This window comes from Lacerta agilis, chromosome 18, assembly GCF_009819535.1.
Source record: "Lacerta agilis isolate rLacAgi1 chromosome 18, rLacAgi1.pri, whole genome shotgun sequence".
Lineage (NCBI taxonomy): Eukaryota > Metazoa > Chordata > Lepidosauria > Squamata > Lacertidae > Lacerta > Lacerta agilis.
In genome coordinates, this window is record NC_046329.1 from 11329323 (window position 1) to 11341332 (window position 12010).

At 48.7% G+C, this 12010-nt stretch overlaps 1 protein-coding gene across 1 annotated transcript; it reads left to right on the plus strand.

Annotated features, from left to right (window-relative positions):
* Positions 1-1445: 1445 nt before the first annotated feature.
* ARRDC2 (arrestin domain containing 2) lies at positions 1446-10189 on the plus strand. Its single transcript, XM_033136748.1, has 8 exons — positions 1446-1745; positions 3445-3511; positions 4556-4703; positions 5591-5693; positions 6689-6945; positions 7299-7461; positions 8704-8858; positions 9170-10189. Exons 1-8 carry the CDS (start codon positions 1469-1471, stop codon positions 9224-9226), a joined length of 1227 nt encoding a protein of 408 aa, XP_032992639.1. The 5' UTR covers positions 1446-1468; the 3' UTR covers positions 9227-10189.
* Positions 10190-12010: the final 1821 nt, after the last annotated feature.

The following is a 12010-nucleotide window of genomic DNA, read 5'->3' on the forward strand; positions in this document are numbered from 1 at the left end:
AGTGTAGGCACCTCTGAGGTCCCAGTTGTCCGACTCGGTACAAGGAAAGGGTTAGAATGCCTGCAGAAGGCCCCTGGATTAGTCTCCAGGCGGATCTGGGAGAGGTGCCTGAATCGGCAACCCCAGAAAGCCGCTGCTGCCGGTCAGTGCAGGCAATACCAAGTAAGATGGGCCAGTTGTCCTATGTTCCAAGCGAGGAACCCAGCTGGGAATTACGCAAGAGGAGGAAATTGTCTCCTTGAGACAACCCTCGTGGGGGGGAAAATTCAGATTTAATTGTCAACTGCAATTGAATTGTAGAATTGCAAAATTGGAAGGGACCCCGGGGGGTCATCCAGCCCAACCCCCCGCGATGCAGGAACAAACAGCCGTGAGTTGCAATGGTTAACAACGTCCTCACTCTACATTTTGCTTGCATTTCTTCACAACGGAAACTTGCCCGTCGCAAATGCTTGTTTGTTGATTCAATCCTTACGCCGTTTGTGGCGGTCGGATCCGGCAGCGGGGAACCATGAGGACTAGACTCTTAGCATCTTTCGAAGGAGTGGAGACGCCTGCTTGGCTTGCAAAACGTCCCCACTTGGGGAACAGCTGCCAGCCACTGTAAGCAAAACTGGCTCGACTGAGTAACTTAATCTCAGGGTCGTGGGTTCGAGCCCCACATTGGGCCAAATATTCCTGCATTGCAGGGGGTTGGACTGGATGACCCCTGGGGGTCCCTCTCCAAGTCTGGAATTCTATCATTTCAGTTCATTAAGCCCAAGATAAGATCGAAGGGCCAACAGTATTCTCTCGGAGGTTTTAACTGGGAAATCCTTTGTACGGAAATAGTTCTTATATATTTTCTTACTGCTGTTGGGCTTTTTAATCCTGATTTAATCTTGACAAAGGGCGGTTTATAAATGGAACGAATGACAGGATAAATACATTTACAGGTGTGCGTCGGTTGGAGAGTAAATTATCGGCTTTTTTCTGTTGGGCAATTCGCGTTTGCCTTTTGTAACTTTACGCGGCGGTACAAATGGCACACACAAATGGAAAACGTTTTTAGGTTGTGGATACAAATAGAACCAATAAATTGAAAAATAAATAAACGAGAGAGGGAGAGATGGATATCTATCTATTGGCTCACCCTTTTCAGCTTTCTGTTTGCTTTTCTTTTCCTGCCCAGTGGAGGAAAGTTTATCTCTCCCGTCTATCCAAAAGTGACCAGTCTGGGCGCGCATGCTCCCTGCCTTGTTTTTGCAAAAGCCTTCAGCCGCCTGCCGGACCTGGGGGCATTGGGGGTGGGGGTGGGAAGTGGTGGGGGCGGGGGGGGGTTCTGGGGGAGGGCTTTTTGCTGCGCCCCGCCCCCCTGCTCCGATAGGGCGCACGGGGCCAGGGGGCGCGGCTTGGCGAGCCTTGAAAAGGCTTTGCGCGCGGTGCGGTGCGCTCAGAACAGCCGGAGAGGCTCAATCGACACGCGAGGATGCTATTTGACCGTGTGAAGCGCTTTTCGGTGGAGCTGGATTGCCCCGAGGTGGCCTCGCCGCCGGTTTTCAGCTCCGGGGAGACCGTGGCCGGCCGCGTGGTGCTGGAGCTGTCCGGCACGGCGCGTCTGGGCGCGCTCCACCTGCACGCTCAAGGCGCGGCCAAAGTCCACTGGACCGAGTCTCGCAGCGCCGGATCCAGCACCGCTTACACGCAGAGCTACAGCGACCAGGTGGAGTTCCTCAGCCACCGGCAGACCCTCCTGGCCCCGCCAGGTAAGGCGTCCTCTGAGCGCGGGCAAAGCGCGCAATCTCTCGCTCTCCTCCCTGCCCGGCGCGATCTGTCTCTCTCTTGCAAAGCCTCTCCGCCTCAGCAGTGCCGACACGGGCGGGCAGCGGCTCTCCTCCTTTTTTAATCTTCCAAAGGGAAGTTGCTTTTCGAGCCAGCTCTGTAGGGCCGACACGGGCTGGCAGTGCTCTCCTCTCCTCCTCGGGAGCGCCGCTCAAGCGCCCAGTCTGTCTCTCTCTCCATGTTGCTTGCGAAGCCTCTCTACCTCAGCAGTGCCGACACGGGCGGGCAGCGGCTCTGCTACTTTCTAAAGAGGGGTTTTCGACAGGGAAGCTGCTTTTGGACCCAGCTCTGTAGTGCCAGCACTGGTTGGCAGCATCCCTCCTCTCCGACAGGGCTGCCGCTGCTTAGAGAACCAAGTCAGGCTCTCGGGGACCGTCCAGGCACCTCAGCCTATCTCCTGCTTCCTGAGAGCTCCGTTGGCAGAGCAGGAGACTCTCCGGGTGGTGGGTTCGAGCCCCACGTTGGGCAAATGACCCCCGGAGTCTCTTCCAACTCTGATTCCAAGGCAGGGAAGATGCCAGGGACTGAGCCTGGGATCTCTGCCTGCAGAGCAGCTGCTTTTGTCTCTGGACTTTCTAAAACAGAAAGCAAGACTCCAGTCCTCATTATGACCCTCCTTCCCTTGGTCCCCGCAAACGGAACAGGGGAGAAAGAACTGAACAGCTGGCTTTCTCTGCCTGAGCTGGAGACCTTCTGCGCCCGCCAACCGCTGAGCAGGACCCTGAATAAGTAGGGAGCTGCTTTATATGAAGCCCACCTGCCCACACAGGCTGGCAGCCGCAGCTCTCTGACATTTCCAGGCAGGGAGTTCCTCCCCCCACACCCACCTGGAAATTAAATCTGGGACGTTCTGCATGCAGGGCAGATGCCCTACCGGCAGAAGACGAACTGTTTCGCCGTGCTTCCACGTTGCATTGCAGGGGGGGTTGGGCTGGATGACCTTTGGGGGTTCCCTCCCCCAGCTCTACAATTCTAAAGTTCTTTCGCATGCTCTATGGCCCAGCTTTCCCTTAAGAAAGGCCCGTTGCAATTATAAAACAGGAGTTGCTGGTTTTTGGAACCGGTGTGGGGTGTTTGTTTGCAACTATCCAGGGGGCGAACTGCCTTCTGGGACCCACCCACCCCCCCACCTCTGGCCTTGCTGACCTCGGCTCAACTTCCTCCAAGGGGCAGATTTTGCCCCCGCCGATTCTATTCCTGGCGGCCGGGCGCTTACATAATGCCAGGCTCTTGCAAGACCGCTGGGATATCTTGCCTGTCTCATCTGGGGTGTATTTGTAGGTCTGGGGGGGGGCACCTTCTGTTAAAAATTCCTCTTTGCAGGGCACCTGGGCTGTAGGAACCGAGTATATTTGGGGGAGAGAGATATATATTGTTGTGTAATACCTTCTGTTACTTCTGTGTCTTTTCGCTGTGTGTGCATGAACTTTCCCGGGTTGTTTATGGGAAGCCAAAAAATAAAATAAAAATCACATGCTTTTGGCTGAGTGTGGATGTTGTGTTGGATTTCCTTCGTTTGACCGCTGCGGGAAAACAGCAAGCTCTGCTCCAGAAGAAAACATCTTTTTTAAAAAAAGGTCTGTTATTCATTTCAACTTCCTTTATTTTTTGTTTCCCCAACAGACAACGGAGACGTCACGGTCCTTCAGGCCGGCCGACACGAATTCCCTTTCACTTTCCAGCTGCCAGAGTAAGTTGAACACTTCTTCAAAATACTATTATTATTATTATTATTATTATTATTATTATTATTATTAGATTTGTGGGCGATTGCACCTGGAAGCAACTCGGCAGCGTGGTAAAAACCTAATCACCATTGCATGTCAGCGCAGCGGACGCCATTGCATGTCACTGTTGCGTTTATTATGATTATCGTTTCGTTATCAGCCTTTGCCCAGCCTGATTTCCCCCCCCCCCCAGGTATTTCTGGAGGGTGCCTGGCTGGCATTTCTTGCGGTGGGGGGGGGGCCAGAATGACCCTTTCAATCCCTTCCAACTCCATGAAATGAGTTCGGACAATTTCATACAGAAAAAGAACTTCAAATCCCAGTACAAAATACCGACCCAGATTTTTTTAAAAAAATAGTTTTATAAGTTACGTGTCTTTGTTTCTCAGTGTGATCCTTTTACGTGGTTTTGTATGTTGTTTTATGCCTTGTGACTTTTGTTGATTGTAGTTTAGTAATTTATTTATTGTGAGGAGCGAATTACTGTCCAGCTATTATTTGCTGGTGTTTCGAGAGCTAATTTTATCGGGTCCTATTATAGATTAGGGAATATTCCTTTAGTATTTGATAGGAACCGTTCCATTTTAAAGTTACCGTTTTATTAAACATCTGCCGAAGTTTGGAGAGTCAGTTTTACCGGGTTCTAGTCTAATCGATGGCGGAATATTCCTTTATTCGATGGGAACCGTTCCACCTTAAAGTGGCGTCTTCTTACGGCTCCTGTTCCTTCTTGTACGTTTGGTTGCCTTGTGTGTCGACACATAGAAAGTGTCTGAATTAAAAGTGAATGGAAGATATTTTGGGTTGGGTTACGGACTCGGAGCCCCCTCCTAGCGGGAGGGAAATGTTTAGGGAAGCTTTTAATAGTGGATGAATTTTTGTATTTTCATATTTTGCTGGAAGCTGATCAAAGTGGCTGGGGAAACCCAGCCAGATGGGTGGGCTATTAATAATAATAATAATTAGGAGGCCTCGTTTTTCATACTTCCTTTCCCTTCCCTTGACAGATCCTTGGCCACTTCCTTCGAGGGAAAACATGGGAGCGTCCGCTATTGGGTGAAAGCCAAGCTCCACCGTCCCTGGTCCTCCGTCAAGAAAGCAAAAATGGATTTCACCATTATTGAGCCCATCGATATCAACACGCCGGCGTTACTGGTGAGTTGGAGAGGCAAAGCGATATGGGGGGGGGGGATTGGGTAGAATTAGGAAACCCAGCCTTATACCGAACCTCCTTAGCTCATTGCTACCCCTGCAACGTTCCCGCCTTCCAGAGGGGTCAGACTGGATGACCCCTGGGGTCCCTTCCGGCTCTCCAATTCTGCAACCGATTCCCCGACTTCAGGATAGCTCAGTCTTTAGGGGGTGAGGACCCTCGGGGTCGCAGGTCTGAGCCCCGTGCCAGGCAAATTATGGGGTCAGGCTAGATGAACCTTGGGGTTCATTCCAGTTTTGTGATATATATATTTATACACACACACAAACATATATATATATATATATATATATATATATATATATATATAAACTTTATTGCATTTTCGGAATTTCCAAAAAAAAAGAATAAAGAAAACAATTGACCACATATTCAGAGATGAAAATAAAGATTACAGAATGCAGGATAGAAATGTTTAAAGGTCTAAGATAATCAAAATAACATTGAAAAAGGAAAAAAAGAGAGCCAGTTTTGCAATTCTATGGCTGCCTGGCAGCGTCGGGTCTCCCTGGTTTCCAGCTCATGGGGGCTTTTCCCAGCCCTATTTGAACCCGGGACGTTTTGCCTTTGATAATAATAATAATCATCATCATCTTCTGGAATAACACTTGTAGTTTAACAATGACCTTTGGACACAGCGGAGATATAAAAATTACGAAAGAATGAGAAGGAAAGGATTAACAATAAGAGGAGGAGGAAAAGTCCAGGAGATTCTTGGGAATCTTGCTCTTATGATGTTATGTGAATTTTAATCTGGAAAATTGATTTAATAATAATAATAATAATTAATAATAATAATTTGTCTTCCTTCTCTGCTTCTGCCCATCAGGCTCCACAAGCCGGTGTCAAGGAAAAGCTGGCACGAGCTTGGTATTGTAACCGAGGGCAGGTCTCTGTCTCGGCCAAGATCGACCGGAAAGGCTACACCCCAGGTGAGTCGTAGGGGGCAGCCCCTGGAAACGGAGATCGGGGTGGGTGGGTGGGTGGGTGAGGACCCAGGCACTTGACCATGTGGCGTCGAGGGTTGGCATGTAGGGAATCTGCTGGTGGCCCTGCAGAAACGCAGTTGCTTCGGACCATCGGGGTCACCCAGCGGTCATCTAGGCTGACCCGCTGACAATGCAGGCATCGCGGCTCGCGAAATCCCAGACAGTAGCTGCTCGGCCCCCGTTAAAAAACCTCCGAGGAAGGAGAGCTGGCTGCCAGCCCTTCGCTCCCCAAAACAGGATTAAACTGTTTGCCCTGCCCACTGCGATTTTTAAATTTAATAATAATATTAATAATAATTAATAATAATTAATTTTATACACATAATATATCATCACAGTCTGTTGCCCACCAGGGAGACTCCTCCATCTGTGTCATGGAAATAATAATAATAATAATAATAATAATAATAATAATAATAATAATAATAATAAATTTATTTATACTCTGCCCATCTGGTTCTGTTTCCCCAGCCACTCTGGGCGGCTTTCAGCAGAGTGTTAAAAAACAGAAACCTCAACCACTGAAAACTTCCCTGAACGAGGCTGCCTTTAATAATTTATTATTATTATTATTATTATTATTATTATTATTATTATTATTATTTATGTACTGCCCTTTATCAGAAGATCCCAGGGCGCAGTATGCAACGTTAAAAATGCATTTCAGAACAGTGATAAAAAACCTCGTAGAATTGTAAAGGGACCCTGCGGGTCATCTAGTCCAACCCCCTGCGACGCAGCGGGTCTCGAACCCGCAACCTTTGCGTTACCAGCGCCGACGGAGCTCTCCGGGCTCACGGTGTAATAAAAAGCCGGCAGGAAAACGGTTGAGGGATCCCAGCTCAGTTTCCCTGACTTTAGGAACAGGGTTCCCCCCCCCAAAAAGGGTGTGTTTCCCTGCTCCCTCCAACGCAGCAATGTGCCCATTTCCCCGGCAGGCGAGGTGATCCCCATCTTTGCCGAGATCGACAACTGCACCACCCGCACGGTGGTCCCCAAGGCGGCCATCATCCAGACGCAGACCTTTGTGGCCCGCGGCACCAAGAAGCAGAAGAAGTCCGTGGTGGCCTCCATGGTGGGCGACGCCATCGCGGCCGGCAAGAGGGAGGTGTGGCACGGCCGGGCCATCAAGATCCCCCCCGTGGGACCCTCCATCCTCCAGTGCCGCATCATCCACGTCGAGTACACGCTCAAGGTGAGACGCCGGGGGCAGTCTGGCCTAGCAGGCGGAGCGGGCAAGGGAGGTCAACCTCTGCTGGGGGGACCCTCTGTGCTTCTGGGGGGGGTGCGGAGAGCCATTTGAGGCTGCTTGCTCAGTCCGGTGTCTCCGGCACGGGTCGGCAGCAAAGCCTAGTGGTCGGAGCGAGCTCGGTGTGGGGAGGGAGGTCCTCTGAAACCCCTGGAAACCTCTGCTGGGGGTAACCCTCTGCGGTTCCAGGGGGCGCAGAGAGCCATTTGAGGATCGCTCCCCGCATGAGACGAAGGAGGCCGTTATTTCATTCATTCATTCATTTTTAAAAAACGCCCTGTTTTCCGCCCGCCTGGCAGGTCTGCATCGATATCCCGGGGTCTTCGAAGCTGTTCCTGGAACTCCCGCTGGTCATCGGCACGATCCCCCTGCACCCCTTTGGCAGCCGCACCTCCAGCGTCAGCAGCCAATACAGCGTCAATTTGGATTGGGTCCGGATGGGAATCCCCGAAGAACCCGAGGGTAAGGACCCACCCTGTAAAATTCAGGGGCAATTTTATATATACTGATGTGTTGCAGAGGGCTTTCGCCAGCTAAGCCCTACTCGAGAGTAGACCCCTTGGCATCAATCAATTAAAAAAAAAACGACTTTACGAAATATCTGCATATGAAAAGAACCTGCCGTGTAAAGTTGCAGGGACTGGAAACCTCTCTCTATATATTCATATATATAACAGCTTTATATAAATAACTTTCTTAAAGAATGATTTTGTATAAAGAACTTTTAAAAAAAAAAAGATTTTACGTAAGGAGCCCTTTATAAAACGACTTTACAAAATAGCTGCATATTTTTTAAAAAACTGCCTACATAAAGTTATTTCTGCTGCTGGGTTTGGAATGGCCGGGAAACAGCAGAACGTATTAAGGAGCGGCGTCAGAGAGGATGAAATTAGAGGAGGCAGAAATCATTTAATGTGTCGACACGAATAGAAGTTATTAAGATTGTGGTTGTTACATAATAGGGATTACTATTATAACCGGAACGTAATGGAAGTTAATAAGATTTTGGAACGCAAATAATCAAGCCGTCAATTCTAGCCTTACCTAGATTATATAATTTGGTATTTTGGTGTGGATAATTGTATTATAAATTGGTATTGTTATAAGGAGGCGACAATTGGATTGTAATGGAAAACTAGTAAAAATTGTTATATGAAAAAGGGGAAGGCAGAACCTTAAAACACAATTGCACAAAATTTGGGTTGTGAATGGAGAATTTGGGTGAAGGGGAATCTGAAAACGGTTGAGCGACAGGTGGAGCTTTCCATACGGGAAAGAAGAATGAAATATTATTTTAAGGGGGGGAGGGAATCACGTTCCACCAATGGGTTTTCTCTTGAGTAGGAATAATATAATATAATATAATATAATATAATATAATATAATATAATATAATATATGATATAATGGTGGCCTTGCACCAATTCCCGTCTTGTATTTCTCAATCTCGGGGTCCCTTGCTGTCGTCGGACTACAACTCCCATTATCCATAGCCGGCGGGATCATGGATGATGGGAATTGTAGTCTGACAGCAGCCTGGTTGGAGAAACACCGCATTTAGGCTTATCCCACCTGGCAGGGTTGTTGTGAGGAGGAACAACAACAAATTCGGGGTGCCAAAATGGCCCCCTTTCCCCTAAAAAAACCCAAAATAAAACCTGCTAAAAGGAGCCCATTAACTCTTCCCCTTTGCTCTCCCTGCAGCTCCTCCTGAATACTCGTCCGTTGTGTCCAGCGAGGAACCCCTGGAGACCCTCTCGCCGCCCGGCCAGGACAACAGGGGCCCCGGCGTCCTCGAAGGGCCCTTTTTCGCCTACATCCAGGAATTCCGCTTCCGGCCGCCTCCGCTCTATTCCGAGGTGAGATTACTGAGGACTAGAAACCTGGCGTTCGATAGGTTTGGCCAATCTCCATGGTGGAAAGAAGGAGCAGGCTGTTTTGGGTGGGATCCCCAGGGGTCATCCATCCCAGCCCCCATGTAATGCAGGAACCTTGATTCGAACCCACGGCCCTGAGTTTTTAGAGCCCCTTAAAATGGGTTCTGGGCTGCCCCTTCTCCCCTCTTGAACCCCGTGCCTTGCAGGGGGTTGGGCTAGATGACTGCCGGGGTCCCGTCCAACATTCGACGAATCTTCGCTAACCTCTCTCTTCCTTCTCTTCTCCTTCCAAGGTGGATCCCAATCCCCAACCGGACGCCGCCATCCGCCCGCGCTGCATGACCTGCTGAGAGGCGCAACGGCCTGCTATCGGATCTCTTTGGATAGATCTCTTTTGCCTTACCGGAAACGGGATCGGGCGAGGAAGGAGCAGCTGCCGGCGACCCCGGAGACCGGAAGACCGCGATCTGCGTGCGAATGAGGAGAGGGCCTCCGGCGGGGAGACAGCTCCTCAACCCCCCGAGGCGGCAGAGGCGGCGGTTTGGGGTCTCCCAGACCCACGGCACCCGATCCTCCGGGGTTTCCCTTTACGGAGGAGGAAATGGGGACCCCCCCAAGGGGGAATGCCTGCCTTGTGACTCAGACACTTTCCGGCACTCCCGGTTTCTCTTAAGCCCAGCTCAACCTCCCGACACGTACGGGCGAGAAAATAGGGCGGGGAGATTCCCCAGGAAGTGGCTCCTCCGCGGGACAGGTTGCGGAGTTGAGCAAATGTTTTGGGGTGCCCCCCTGATTTTATCCCATCCACACACCCACACCCCGATTTGCAGGCTTTGCGAAGTCGGGATTCGAACCCGCCGCTCTGGGTTTCGGGGCAGGAAGATCCACCCGTGGGTTTTTAAGGTTTTTTGGGGTGGGGAAAAGAGGAGGGTCGGAACAGCTTGGCAGGACAGAGAAAGGAACCTTTGCACTGTCGAAGGCTAAGAAAGTTTTGGGGGGGTCATGTGGTTTTTTTTTGCCTTTTGGGATGCAGATCAGACCCCAAATTCTGGGCATTTTGAAGAAGTTGTGGAGGGTATTGAAGAAAACGGTTTTCTTCTCCTCTCTGAAATCGCATTCCACTTTCCAAAGCTAGCTGGTCTCCAGGGGAGGGACATATTTTGATTTCCCCCCAACATTGGGACAGTGGCCTTACATTGTAAATACGTGTAAATATGATTTTCCTGATACGCTGTGGCTCGATGCAGAACTTACACAAAAGAACCAGTTTCCAGGTTCATATTCTTATAGAATACTTGTGGCCTTTTCAGAAACGACCCCCCCCCCCAAAAAAAACCACCTGTGTTTGGAAACGAGGTTTTGTAAGTTTGTGTGCTTTTTTTTTACGAGTGTTGAAATTAAAGTTGTGAAATTTACACCTTGTCCTCCTGAGTTTCTTTCCTCTACCCAAAACTGGGGGGCCGGGGCAAGGGGGGGGGACGGCTGGGATCTTTAACCTGACTTGGGACTCCTGTGTTATCCGGGGAACCTTTGTGCGCAGTTCAAATCTTCAAAAATCGCCCTTAATGTCAATAATGGAACATGATAAGAAGCTGCTGTTTTTTTTCCCACTGAGTCAAAACATCCATCTAACTCAATATTGCCTACACTGGCTGGCAGCAGCTCTCTGGGATTTTCGGGAAAGGATTGTAGAATTGTAGAGGTGGAAGGGGTCCGAGGGTCATCTAGTCCAACCCCGTGTAATGCAGGGAATCTCTGCTTTCGTTTGGCCCCCCACCAGGCTTGCACCTCAAGCAGAGGTCCCTCGACTTTTCCACTTCACCCCCGGAGGCGCACTCCGTCGTTTCTCTTTTTTTTTTTTTAACAAAAGTTTATTGGTTTTCCACATCAAAAAAACAAAACAAAAAACAAATACAACAAAGAAACAACAAATAATAACAATCATTCAAAGAAAAAACAAATATTACAAACAACATCAACAAAATAAAAGAAAACAAATACATACCTTACACACAGGAACACACCAACTATTAATTATAATCTTATTCCAAATCTTATTGGGGGGACTTCCCCCGTTCTCTCTCCTGCGTTCAGTTCTAATTTACTTTAGTAACTTTTTCTAACTATTTTAACAATTCATTCACCATTATTCTTAATCTTCATCTCAACATCTTATGTCTTTTAACTTCTAAATAAAAAAGACAACATCATATTACAAATCTTAACTTCTTGTAACCTTTTCTTTCTCTTAGTTCCATAAAACTGCTGCTCTTATTATTTCTAATTCATACCTTATAAAATATTGAACCAACACAAATATCATAAAAAACCTAAGTATTTCTTCTCTTTTCCAAATCAATTTTTACTCTCTGACGTCGGGGTACCATGATAAGCCTTCCTGATTAATCATATATATTCTTTCACCCTACCCCCCTTCTTCCCATTTTCCCTCCTCCCGTCACAGTCACCCACCAGACTTCCCCCCAACCTTTTCCCAAACCATAATCCAGAATGTCATCTTTTCCTTGATATCCAAAAACCAAAACCTTGTCCCAAAGCATCTTTGCTGAACTCTTCAAAGGAAGTAATACATCGCCACCAAGCATCTCCACTTCAGCACTCCATTGTTTCTCAAGGTGCTGACCACAATGGGTCCCATCTCGGAAATGGCCCTCTGTGGGCAGTCACGAAATTAGAAGACGCCTGCTTCTTGGGAGAAAAGCAATGACAAACCTAGACAGCATCTTAAAAAGCAAAGACATCACCTTGCCGACAAAGGTCCGTATAGTTAAAGCTATGGTTTTCCCAGTAGTAATGTACGGAAGTGAGAGCTGGACCATCAAGAAGGCTGATCGCCGTAGAATTGATGCTTTTGAATTTTGGTGCTGGAGGAGACTCTTGAGAGTCCCATGGACTGCAAGAAGATCAAACCTATCCATTCTCAAAGAAATCAGCCCTGAGTGCTCACTAGAAGGACAGATCCTGAAGTTGAGGCTCCAGTACTTTGGCCACCTCATGAGAAGAGAAGACTCCCTAGAAAAGACCCTGATGTTGGGAAAGATGGAGGGCGCAAGGAGAAGGGGGCGACAGAGGATGAGATGGTGGGACAGTGTTCTCGAAGCCACCAACATGAG

Bases quoted from the DNA above. Each gene is read 5' to 3' on its own strand.
- ARRDC2 (XM_033136748.1), top strand. From the start codon at position 1,469: ATGCTATTTGACCGTGTGAAGCGCTTTTCGGTGGAGCTGGATTGCCCC. The intron at 3,512-4,555 runs GTAAGTTGAACA...TTCCCTTGACAG, and splicing joins TTCACTTTCCAGCTGCCAGA to ATCCTTGGCCACTTCCTTCG. The intron at 4,704-5,590 runs GTGAGTTGGAGA...TCTGCCCATCAG, and splicing joins TCAACACGCCGGCGTTACTG to GCTCCACAAGCCGGTGTCAA.